The sequence below is a fragment of the Syngnathus scovelli genome, chromosome 2, assembly GCF_024217435.2.
Source record: "Syngnathus scovelli strain Florida chromosome 2, RoL_Ssco_1.2, whole genome shotgun sequence".
In the NCBI taxonomy this organism is placed as follows: domain Eukaryota; kingdom Metazoa; phylum Chordata; class Actinopteri; order Syngnathiformes; family Syngnathidae; genus Syngnathus; species Syngnathus scovelli.
In genome coordinates this window covers 28,352,540-28,365,385 of record NC_090848.1, presented here as the reverse complement: position 1 = coordinate 28,365,385, position 12,846 = coordinate 28,352,540, and the positions used below count along the sequence as shown (strand labels likewise).

Below are 12,846 nucleotides of genomic sequence, written 5' to 3'. Positions count from 1 at the left end.
ACTGTACTATCGTTTGTGCAAAGCAAACAGCAGTAGGACCCTCTAAAACGGAATCGACAAAGAAACATGCTTACGAGACACAACTCAAGCTTTCTAGAAAGCCGGGATCGTTGCTGAAAAATAACGTGATGGCGAGACAATGACAACAAGGGAACTTGTCGTGTTTAATGGCGAACTTGCCCAACTGTTTGATTTGGATACAGAATATGAGGACTTTGTTGGATTTGTGTATAAATATCAATTAACAATGCGAGTACAATACAGTACATTATTAAAAAGTAGAATAAAGTACAACTGAACTCACTGTCTTGCTTCTGTGATGTTTTTTTCATTTTTTTTATTTTTACCGTAAGTCATGGTATGCATGCGCCCTACACTGCGGTGCATTAAGTGTGGATTAAGTAAAGGAAAGGCCCCTGAATTGAGTCTGCGCCTTTTAACCCGAAGCAAAGAAAAAGAAAATATGGTATGTACCGTATTGGCCCGAATACAAGACGGTGTTTTTTGCATTGAAATAAGAAAAAAAGGGGGTTGTCTTACATTCGGGGTCTAGACATTATACCAATTCACAACGCTAGATGGTGCCAGATATCTTTAAAGCGAATGCTGAACTTAACTCCCCAGGCCAAAGCGAACCCCTGCCACAAAGAATAAAAATAAAAATAGTGGTAGCACGAAGAAGAAAAATAAAAAATAGCGTAAGAAAGAAAAGAGAAAAAAATAAGAGAAGAGATAACAGAAAATGTGAGGACAGTGACACTGAGCACAGTGAGGCAGAGGATTTTTGTGAGTAATGTTCTGACATGACAGATCTCAGCTACACTCAAGTTTAAACCAGTTTGCATTGTTTTATTGCAATGTTTTTCCTTATTCAGATTTGTTTCAACACTACAGTTCCAGTAAGACTTCACTTTGATGGTTAATGCAGTTATTGCAATTTTGTTGTTGATTGGTTTATTTACATTTCAAAAACCAGAAGCAATTCATTTACAAATGTGATTGCACTTTATTTTACATATTTAAATGTTCAGATATTAAGATGTGATAGACAGTATTGCATGATTTGAATGAGGCAAAATAACATGATTTTTCTCTCGAATATATTATCATTTGTTTCAGATGTACTGTAATTATTTTCTGTATAAAAAATAAATTTGGTGTTCAAAAAGTATTTTTCAAACTTGAGTCTTGAAAAAGAGGGGGTCGTATTATAGTCAGGGTCGTCTTATATTTGGGCCAATACGGTATAATTTAGAAACTAAAAAATGCAGTTTCTGGAGAAATTGCGTGTGAAGGCGAAGAAACTGAATAACTTCTGGGGGAATACTGCAGAAATGTTAAAACGAGTCAAATTACTTGAGAAATGTAGAAATGAGAAGTGTAAAATAAAATTTTGATTGATTGAAACCTTTATTGTTCCCTCTGGGGAAAATTTGTTGTCAAATAGCTCGTGACATTTAAAAAAGAGGAAGACAAACAGAAAAAACAGAGTTCACAATGCAATAAATATAACACACTGCTGGTCCAATAACATGCAGTGCAAGCTGGTAGTTTACAAAAGTGCATCATACGTAGATAATTTGGAGAATTTGGGGTGAATTTCAAAGTTGTAAATGTCGAATTTTGGGTGATTGGGAAGTTGTGGAATAGCTAGGCAAAGGATGAACAGTTGAAAGTTGGAACGAGTTGAATCGTTTGAAAAATGAAGAAGTTAGAGCAAATGTGTAATGTCCCATAGAGAATGAATGGGAATTTTAAAAAATAATTTCACCCAAAAGTGTTTGAAATTTGGAACGAAACAAAAACTACAGGTTTAAGAGATTCACGTTGGAGTTCTAAAGTTGAAACGGGTTGAATCTGACAAAAATTGTAAAAGTAAGAGCAAATGTTAAATTTGGGTCACTTCTGGTTTCATTTTGTGTACTTCTTGTTGAAATAAAGTCACTTCCGGTTTATTGTGGGCACTTCCGGTTCAATTTAGGTCACTTCCGGTTTGATTTAGGTCACTTACGGTTTAATTTGGGTCACTTCCTGTTTGATTTGGGACACTTCCGGTTCACTTCCTGTTAAAATTGGGGTACTTTCGGTTCACTTCCTGTTCATCTTGGGGCATTTCTGCGTCAATCCAAGATGGCCGCCACATTGTGGAAGTGGGGGTGAAGGGGTGAATTGGGTAAGCATAGTGGAAGTGGGGGTGAAGGGGGTGAATATGGTGAGCATAAGGTGAACAAAGTAAATAAAGTTGGATTGGGTTGAATCGGTTGAAAAATGTAGAAATTAGAAGGGAAATACCAAATTTTGGAGAATTTGATGAGAATTTCAAAATTGAAAATTTGAAATTTTCAGTGAGTGGGAAGTTGTGGAATAGGTAGGTAAAAGATGAGCAGTTGAAAGTTGGAACGGGTTGAATTGATTGTAAAATGTAGAAATTAGAGGTGAAAAACAAAATTTTGTGAGATTTTGCAGAAATTTTAAACGTGAAAACATGAAATTTTTTAACTTGGCAATTTATGGAATATCGACAATCTTTCCGAATGTGATTTGAACATGATGAATGTTATGGAATGGGTAAACAAAAGATGAACAGTTGAAAGTTGGAATGGGTTGAATTGGTGGAAAAATGAAGAAATAAGAAGGGAAAAACTACATTTTGGAGAATTTGGCGTGAATTTTAAATTTAGGACGTGGGAAATTGTGGAATAGGTAGGCAAACGATGAATGGTTGAAAGTTGGAATGGGTTGAATTGGTTGGACAACGTGGAAATCAGAGGTGAAAAATAAAATTTTGTGAAATTTTGCGGAAAATTGAAACATGAAAACGTGATTTTTTTTATTTTGCAATTTTGGGAATGTCGAGAATCTTTCCAAATGTGATTTGAATTAAGGATGAATGGGGAAAAAATTTTGTAAATTCGTCGTAAATTCGTCGTAAATTCGTCGGAAATTTGTCGGAAATTTGTCGGAAATTTGTGAATTTTGCGAAAACGGAAATGTTTTGGAATGAGGTGAATGCAAGCACCCCTCGCGTGAATTTTTGGAATATGTCAAAATTGGAATGGAGTGAATCGGATGGGTTATGTGGAACGAGTAGCAGGTCAAAAAAGTGCGAGGAATAAAATATAATAATAAAGTAAACGTGTAGAATAACATAAGTGTGAAGGCCTTCGCTTTCACTCTGATAATAAAGTACAACAATAACATATGTGTGAAGGCCATCGCCTTCACACAATAATAATAAAGCACAATAACGTGTGAAGGCCTTCGCCTTCACACAATAATAATAAAGCACAATAAGGCCTTCACACAATAAAGGACAGGGATAACAATAGTCTGAAGGACTTCACCTTCACACTAATAAAGGACAGGTATAACAATAGTGTGAAGGTCTTCACCTTCACACTAACTAGTAAATGCAATTTCTGGAGAAATTGCGTGTGAAGGCGAAGACTTTGAATAACTTCTTGGGGAATGCTACCGAATGATACTGAAACAACTTGAATTACTTGAGAAATGTAGAAAATAGAAGTGTAAAATGAAATTTTGGATAATTTGTGGTGAATTTCAAAATTGAAAATTTTTGATTTTTGATAAGTGGGTTAAAATTGCGCCAAAGTTTTGAAATTTGGAACAAAATTCAGATTGAATCGGAAAATAATTGTAAAAGTTAGAGCAAATGCTAAATTTAGGTCACTTCTGGTTTCATTTAGGGCACTTCTTGTTGAAATAAGGTAACTCCTGGTTTATCTGGGCCACTTCCAGTTTAATTTAGTGCACTTCCGGTTTAGCTGAGGTCACTTCCGATTAATTTGGGTCACTTCCGGTTTATAAAGGTCACTTCCGGTTTATTTGGCTCACTTTCGTTTTGATTTGGGTCACTTCCTGTTAAAATTGGGGCACTTCCGGTTAACTTGCTGGTAATGTTGGGTCACTTCCTGTTCATTTTGGGGCCCTTCCTGTTTGTTATGGGGCACTTCCGGTTCACTTTGTGTTCATTTTGGGGCAGTTCTGGGTCAATCCAAGATGGCCACCACATTGTTGAAGTGGGGGTGAAGGGGTGAATTTGGTAAGCATAATGGAAGTGGGGGTGAAGGGGGTGAATATGGTAAGCATAAGGTGAACAAAGTGAATAAAGTTGGAATCGGTTGAATCAGTTGAAAAATGAAGAAATCAGAACGGAAAACCAAATTTTGGAGAATTTGCATGAATTTCAACTTTGAAATTTTTGAATTTTTGGTAAATGGGAAGTTGTTAGGTAGGCAAAAAATGAACAGTTGAAAGTTGGAACGGGTTGAATCGGTTGAAAAATGTAGAAATTAGAGTAGAAAAATGAAATTTTGGAGAATTTGGCGTGAATTTCAAATTTGAAAATTTGGAATTTTCGGTAAGTGGGAAATTTTGGAATAGGTAGGCAAGAGATGAACAGTTGAAAGTTGGAATAGGTTGAATCGGTGGAAAAGTGTAGACATTTGAGGTGAAAACACGAAATTTTGTGAAATTGTGACATTTTTGAATTTGGCAATTTTGGGAATATCGGGAATCTTTCCGATTGTGATTTGAATGTGCTGAATGTTGTGGAATAGGTGGGCAGAAGATGAACGGTTGAAAGTCGGAACGGGTTGAATCGGTGGAAAAATGTAGAAATTAAAAGGGAAAAACGAAATTTTGGAGAATTTGGCATGAATTTTGGAAAATTTGGAATTTATGTGAAGTGGGAAATTGTGGAATAGGTAGGTAAACGATGAACAGTTGAAAGTTGGAATGGGTTGAATCGGTTGAAAAATGTGGAAATTAGAGGTGAAAAATGAAATTTTTTGAAATTTTGCGGAAATTTTAGACGTGGAAATGTGAAATTTTTGAATTTTGCAATTTTGGGAATGTCGAGAATCTTTCCGAATGTGATTTGAATGTGCTGAATGATGTGAATTTCAAACTGGAACGACGTAAATGTGAAATGTTGAATCTGCCATTAAGAATGAATGGGAAAAAAAATATATATAATAATATTGCGAATTTTGCGCAAACGGAAAATTTTTGGAATGAGATGAATGCAAGCACCCGTCGCGTGAATTTTTGGAATATGTCAAAATTGAAATGAGTGAATTGGATGAATTATGTGGAAGGAGAAGCGCGTGGCCTTGTGGTATGAGTGTCAGCCCTGAGACTGGGAGGTTGTGGGTTCGATCCCAGGCCGAGTCATACCAACATACTATAAAATGGAACCCAATGCCTCCCTGCTTGACACTCAGCATTAAGGGTTAGATATGGGATGCTGTGAGGAGCTGCGCCCCACAGTCATTATTACAATGTATAGCTTCTACTATGGAAGCTCGTCTGAGGACGACCTAACTAACTAACTAGAAACGCGTCAAAAAAGTGTGAGGAATAAAATATAATAATAATAAAGTGAATGGTTCGCCTTCACACTAATAAAGTGAATGGTGTAGAACAGACATGGGCAAACTACGGCCTGTGGGCCACATCCGGCCCACGGGGCCGTTAAATCTGGCCCGCCAAACCTGAATAAATTGTAGTATTGAACTTTTTTTGGGTCATTTTCCCTGCAATTAGTATGTTTCTCCAATAGATGGGGAAGCGCCCGCCCGCGCATTTACTCCCGGAAGCCATGTCAGAAAGCTCGGTGCACACTCACAAGTGCGTGTACGTACTAAGTAGTACGGACCCAGCGCGTTCCGCGCTCTATTTCCATCAGTGCCGAAGTGATGGAAACTATTATTCATAATAACAGTGTCGTATTTAATGAGAATCACTGATAGTAGTTTTTTGATGAAGTATTTTTTTTAATGATGTTAATAAATGCATTTGTTTTCAAAAAGCTTTTTTTGAATATCCATGCTTTACTACCTACTAAAAGTACAAGCCTTTTATGCAATTACCTTTATATGTCATTTCTATTACTTCACACAAACACTACATCCATCTGCTCCTGGTTCGGCCCCCCGATCAAAATTTAGAACCAAATTCGGCCCGCCAGTTAATTTTTTTTTCTTACGTGCACGGCAGCCAGCCTTCTCAGTGAAGTACATTGCGCTGAGGCACACCCCGGCTTATGAGCACTCATTGCTGGCCGCTGTCCTGATTCTTTCTCTACGGCGATGCATTTTTATTCGTGGGCAGCTGTGTCATGTCACCGCTCTGGCCCTGTTGGCGGGTTGACGTGCCTCGGGAGCACACTTCGCCACTACGGAGCTGCATGTGCTAATCGGCACTGATCACCATCAACTGTCGCGTGTTACCCGCAGATTAGGGCGTGTATATGGACGCCGTGCGCCAGTCAGTCGTCGTCCTTTCGTCTGCTTTGTCACACACAAGCCTGCCACCTGAATCCCGTTTGCCTGATCTGCTGTGTAGCGGTATGCCTGGCTGGTTGTCTGGCTTGAGACACGCATGCCTTCCACTTGATTCCAATTTGCCTGATCCGCTGTGTAACGAGACACTACCACGACACGAGCTCGCTGATCAGCTCGTCCGTCGCCTCCTACACAAACACTCTGCTGGTGTTAGAGCCTCCCTTTTCTTCTTTTCCTGTTTTTGCATTGGTGCACATGGTTGTCCTTCCTCTTTCATGAGAGCCTGGCTGGCGCGCTTCCCACGCTTGTCTGCAGTGACGCATGTTTCTTAGAGGCACACTATCAGCGTGTATTTAAACGCCGCTCTCCCGTCACTTATAAACCAGCGAAGTAGCGCATTCACAAAAAGTGAAGTGCAAATTGGCGAGGGATCACTGTATAGGAAGTTTGAAGTTTCAAGCAGTGAATGGTGAAAAGACACAGCTAAAGAGAACACATCTTCATATTCCAGACCTGGATGGGAGACATTTGAGCATAACCCCTCCAGCTGAAGCCAGGGAATTCCACAGGGTCGTAGCCGAAGCGCACCGGCCGGCCATCCAACATGGTGCCTTCTTCCGCCTCAAACTTGAGGTGGTGAAGGTCAAGAAAATAATGATCCACAGCAGCTCTGCACATAAGGTCACATCACAAATCTATCAAATTAAACCAACTATGGATGTGTGAGATCTCTGTTCTCTGCTGCGCTATGGATGAACTTTGTGTTTGGGAGATGTTGTATATACTGAAGTGGTTTTGAGCTCACAAGTTGCACTTGAGTCCCTGCACATTCGGTCTACAGTGACAGCGACCGCTCTGCTCATCACAGGCTTGACCCTCAGAGCCACCAATATCACACTGGCACCCTGAACACACAAAACATAGCAAGGGATAAAATACAGCAGGAAAAAATCTATTTTAGACTATTTAGACAAAATGTGTCAAATAATTTCAAACTGAAATCTTTATCCTCTTATTATTGTTTATAATACCCATGCTAGATTTGTTCTGAGTCCTGAAATGACACCTCATGGTATTCCATAAGAATCGCTAGCTGCAGTTTATCTTAAAATGCTATTCAGGGCAGCGCTGGACTGTAATTTAGCATTTTACCAATCGAGTGCTCCGTCTTTTGGCTGGATGGACTCTCAGTTGTAGGGTTGGTTGTAACAGTCGGGTTAGTATTCTTGGTGAATAAAATGCCTGTTCATGCCTCTCTTCATTTTCCCTCGATTTGTTGCATTTATTTTCCTTTTTGCTTCAGTTAAGATACTGTAGTTCAGGGTCGCTAACAACACACACAGCTAAGAGCCGTGAACAGAACTACAGGCAAACACCCGCCCAAACTCCGTCTCTTATTGGTTTAGAGCACAATATTGTCCTGCCATGAGTGTGAGTCCAGTCACAGGAGAACACAGTGATGATGCACTTGCCAAGAATTATTACTGTTTTTTACCCGGGCAGCATTAAGTGCACCGGTGCGACCGAAAAAAATTATTAGTCGCACTTTCAAAAGTTTCGCTCGAATATCAGATTTATGCCCCACCGAGCAAAAATAATGCGTTCTTTTTAAGACCAATCATCCAGTGCTCGTCGCGTAGAGGCATTGCCAAATAATTTCTTTTTTTTTTTTTTTTTTTTGGTATGGCGCCGTTCTCTATGTTCTCTCTTTTCCACTTTATTTCCTTCTTTTCTCCTTTTTCTTTCTTTCTATTTGTCCATTCGGCGATGCTGGTGCCTTCTACCTCACCTCAGCGTGTGCAGATCGCTTCAGATCGGATATTTTTTTTTTCCCTGGGACCGGGATGGCTGCGCACATCGGTCGGAACCGGCGTGACTCTACGACGGCTTCCTGCTCATCCGGCCGGTGCTGACCGAGTCCCTCGCCTTGGCCTCGCAGCCGCGACCCCTGTGGGGAGTCCGCTCCCTCGTGCTCGTCGGAACCAACGACCTTCGCCGTGCCAGCCCCATGGTGACCATCTGCACGTGCCCCGACTGGGTGCCCAGGACGCTGCTCACACGTTTGCCTGTTTTGTGATGTTTTACCGATTCACAACCACGGTCCATTGGACACCGTTGAACTTGACTGCCCTTATACCTGTTTATGGACCCCGTGGAGGCTGTTTTATGTGTTTTGGGGTGTTCTGGTATAGAGGGGGGCTGGTTGGCCGCTGTTAAGTTTTTTTCCTTTGTCTTGTTGCTTTGCTTTGATGGCTTTTAACTTTCGCACTTACTGGCTTTCTATGTGGCGCCATTGTGTGGCAGCCTTATAAGAGCCTATTGAGTTGCGCTCATGCCATCTGTGTGTCTTTTATATACCCGCTCTGTGGTATGAATACTGCTGGGGCCTGAATTTCCCCACCCCTGGATCAATAAATGTTCAATCAATCAACCAATCAATCAATCAATCAATCAATCAATCAATCAATCAATCAATCAATCAATCAAATGACTAGTGGAAATGTGAAAAATGTGTTTCCACTACACCTTTTTATTTTAATGTCGGCACATCCCAAAATCCACTTCATGAAATCGTAAAAAATGTTTTGAGATATTTGAGAGCTTTAGTTTTGTTTCCATTACCAGTCTGCTATTCCGCAGTTTACATATTTCTGAGGGTAATGAAAACCCAGCTTCTAAAGCAGAAGTATGACTCACCTTGGCAGCCAAAGTACTGGTACTCCTGCAGGTTGTAGAAGCCATCTTTGCAGGTGGTGCAGGTGTTACTGCAAGAATTTGGCTTGCAGTGACACTGACCACTGTCCTGCAGTTGTATAATTGGGAAATTGAAAAAAAAAAAAAAAACAGGAAAAAATGTTGCACAAGAATAACAGCAACCTTGCAGCAATCAAGACTTCCTCACCTGTGCACACTCTGCAACACCGCTCAGCGTTCCAGCGATGTTACACTCACACTCTGCGCGGGAAGTCACACGCACGCACGCACGCACACGCAGACACACACGCACACACGCACACACGCACACACACACACACACACACACACACACACACACACACACACACACACACACACACACACTAGTCAGTCGCGGGAACGAGTTGGACTTGAAGTGTACGAATGGATCAGAAAATCTTACTAGTGCATCCATCAAAAATGTTGGGGGACAAGTTCCAGTACAGAGGTTTACAGCGGTCACATGCCATGCCCTCAACACCATCACGACATGCGCAATAGCCCTAAGGGAATGAAATGAAAAGGCAAGGAGCTTCCTTTTATCATATCAAGGGTCAAATTGTAAAGTACGACAACTTACTTTAACAAGACTATGACTGATATGATCATTGCCTTGATGATATTGCCTTCTTATTGCTCTAACAGTTATTCTAATTGCTTTACAGCTGGCATGCGGTAATGGAGGGCCATTGTTCATGTCTCCCTACCTCAATCAAATAATCATCTCATCAGCCAGCTCTGAAGAAGTTTGATAACAATCCTGAGTATTTTGAATTTTATGACGAACAGATTCTAGGTGAGGGGTTTTGGCTCAAATTACCTCCTAGTATGACAAAAATAAAAAGACTTGGTTTTCCCTTGGTCATTTGATCTGAGGCTAAAACTAGCTCTTAAAACATTGAATGTCACCTCTCTGGCAGGGAAGAAGCCCAAGCTGGTCTGCAAAACAGAGCGGTTGACTGTACAGTGATCCTTACCACGTCACGTTTCAACTCTGGGAATATGCTACTTCGCAGGTTTATACTAAGTAACAGGAGAATGGCGGAATACACACTGATAGCGCGGGGCGTGCCTCTGAGCAATGTGCATCACCGCGTACAAGCGCGAGAAGCGTGGCAGCCAGCCTGACACAAACAACGCGGGTTTATAAGTAACGGGACAATGGCGTTTGAATACACGCTGATAGCTGAGCGGCAGCCAGCCTGTCACAAACGAGGCAGGACAACCATGTGCAACACGGACTGTTTATTTAGGGAATGCAAAAAGAGGAAAAAGGGAGGCTAGAATACCAGCAGACCGGTTCCACGAAGCAACTGACGAGCCGGTCAGCGAGCTCGTGTCGTGGTGGCATCTAGTTACACAGCGGATCAGGCAAACAGGAATCAGGTGGAAGGCTTGCATGTGTCAAGGCTGACAACCAGCCAGTTGTACCGCGACACAGCGGATCAGGCAAACGGGAACCAGATGGCAAGCGTGCGTGTAACAAAGCAGATGAAATGGCGAGGACTGACCGTGTCTGTATACACACCTTAATCAGCGGGTAAGACGGGACAGGTGGTGGCGATCAGTGCCGATTAGCACCCGCTGTACCGTATTGGTGACGCGTGCCCCCGAGGTCTAGCGTAGCGAGTGTGTTGGCCAGCCCATAGGGCGAGAGTGGAGATGTAACACAGCCACGCACGAAGGAAAAATGCACCGCCGGGGAGAAAGAGTTGGGACAGAGACAATGAGCGCTCATGGCGCGGGGCGTGCCTCTGAGCAACGTGCTTCACTGAAAACAAGTGTGGCTGGCTGTCGCGCACGTAGGAAAAAAGCACTGCCCTCCAAGAGTCGGGACAGAGGGAATGAGCGCTGATAGTGCGGGGCGTCCCTCTGAGCAATTTGCATCACTGCGGACGTGACAGAGTCCAAGCACAGGAGGCGGCATCCGGCCACGCGTGAGGAAGGAAGCACCAACTGGTGCAGAAGGAGTCAGGACACGTGAAAATATTACGTGTTTGTTCTTTTATTTACTGTAAAAGTACAATACACGCACAGAACAGTGTGTCAATAGTTATTAAGGGAATGGGTAAGGTTCATCTTGCATAAAAGTATGGGGGAGGGTTTAAAAAAACTAATATTGTGTATTGTACCACAATGCAACAGGAGATTTTTGCGCAACCATGACTCTCTTTGGTTTCGTTACGCATGATGTCTCCCGGTTAGTGTAGTGTGTCATTACAGAAGATGGACTTTGCATTGCTTTGCAAGGTAAACCATACTTCTAATTGACTTACAATACACCCATGCCCTCTCGCGGCTAACAACAACCACTACATGTTGAAAATTCCAACACAGTGGTGTTTAAATTTCTAAATAATGTACATATATATTGTTTCTACTTTAAGGAATTTAGTTTTTGGTGGGTGGTTCTGGAATGCATCTCCAACAAAAAACGACGGATCACTGTAGTCAGGCTCGCCTTCACACACAGCTTGGGCTCTGGTACCAGTCCTTTGCGAGGTGATTTGGAAACTCTTCTACTTTGGAGTTGCCCACGTCTGAGCAGTTGTGGGCATACAATTTGCTCCCAGGCTTGGCACCTTTATGTTGAGGTTCACCCCAGTGGACATGAGATTAGCCTCTACGAGTCTTGACTGTTTGTGCCTATGCACCAAGCAGCAGCCCAGAGTACCCACTTTTTGTCCTTAGAAGGAATGCTGGAGAGTGCTCCTTCTGAGGACTCCATCTTTCTGTTAGGTGACTTCAATGATCATGTAGGCAATGACAGTGAGACCTTGAGTGAGTGTTGAGTGGTGTTCTGTTATTGGACTTATGTGCTTGAGATGGATCGTCTATAACAAACACCATGTTCACCGACAGGAGAACCTGGGGACGTCCCAGGACACACTTGAGAGATTGTCTCCCAGACTGTCTCTCTGGGTTACTGCCATGCGTTACCTTTGGAAGAGCTAGAAGTGGCAGATGAGAGGGAAGTCTGGACTTCCTTGTTCAAGCTGTTGTCTACGTGACCCTACATAAGTGTAAAATGAGGTTGACGAGAATTTCTCTCTCTCTTTCTCTCTCTCTCTCTCTCTCTCTCTCTCTCTCTCTCTCTCTCTCTCTCTCTCTCTCAAAAGCAAATCAAAACAATTCAATCTATATTGCACCTAAAAAAACTTAAAAACTCACCACAGGAGAAGAAACAACATCAACGGAAGCTGCAATGGAACCTGCAGGATGACATTTGCCAGCTGGAAACACACACGCGCACACGCACACAGACACACACACACACACATACACACACACACATGCACGCTCATGAGTTTTAACCATTCAAATTATCATAGCGCATTTCACTGGATTTTTAAAGTGTTCATCTTTTAATAATGATTTCATCACAAAACTTTCCTGCTGTAACAAATGCAAAAGTGTGTGTTTTTTTTTCTTAAGGCCCATGTATCACGGTAATAAATTCTACTGTTTTACTCATTCAGATGTGGGCTATATAAAGTGGAACAGCGATGCTTTTTGTCTGAATTCCTTGTTTTGATACCATCACAGGTACATCTTTTCTACTTGTTCTGAGATGCGGCTGAGAGCAAGCCATTTTGGTGCGGTGTCTTTAAATGCAAATGAGATACTTCACACACCACAACCTTCAGTCCGCAAGATGTGCGCCTCTTTTTCTGATCGACATATTTGTAGTTTTTTAGCCGAGGTAGCTTTACTTGTACCGCAAACATTTTGATTGATTAAAATATATCAATGGCAGAAGCCTTGTCCATGCATAACACATAATAAAATAAATCTCCTCTCA

At 41.8% G+C, this 12,846-nt stretch overlaps 1 protein-coding gene across 7 annotated transcripts in view; it reads right to left on the bottom strand.

Moving 5' to 3' along the window:
* Positions 1-12,846, bottom strand: part of lama5 (laminin, alpha 5) — a 463,481-nt gene that overhangs the window by 266,425 nt on the left and 184,210 nt on the right. For all 7 annotated transcript variants that reach the window (XM_049753597.2, XM_049753598.2, XM_049753599.2 and 4 more), the window contains 6 exons: positions 12,216-12,277; positions 9,448-9,547; positions 9,211-9,263; positions 9,006-9,111; positions 7,114-7,213; positions 6,822-6,978 (listed from right to left, as the gene is read on the bottom strand). In XM_049753597.2, coding sequence (XP_049609554.1) covers positions 6,822-6,978; positions 7,114-7,213; positions 9,006-9,111; positions 9,211-9,263; positions 9,448-9,547; positions 12,216-12,277 — 578 coding nt within the window. The remainder of the gene's footprint in view (positions 1-6,821; positions 6,979-7,113; positions 7,214-9,005; positions 9,112-9,210; positions 9,264-9,447; positions 9,548-12,215; positions 12,278-12,846) is intronic.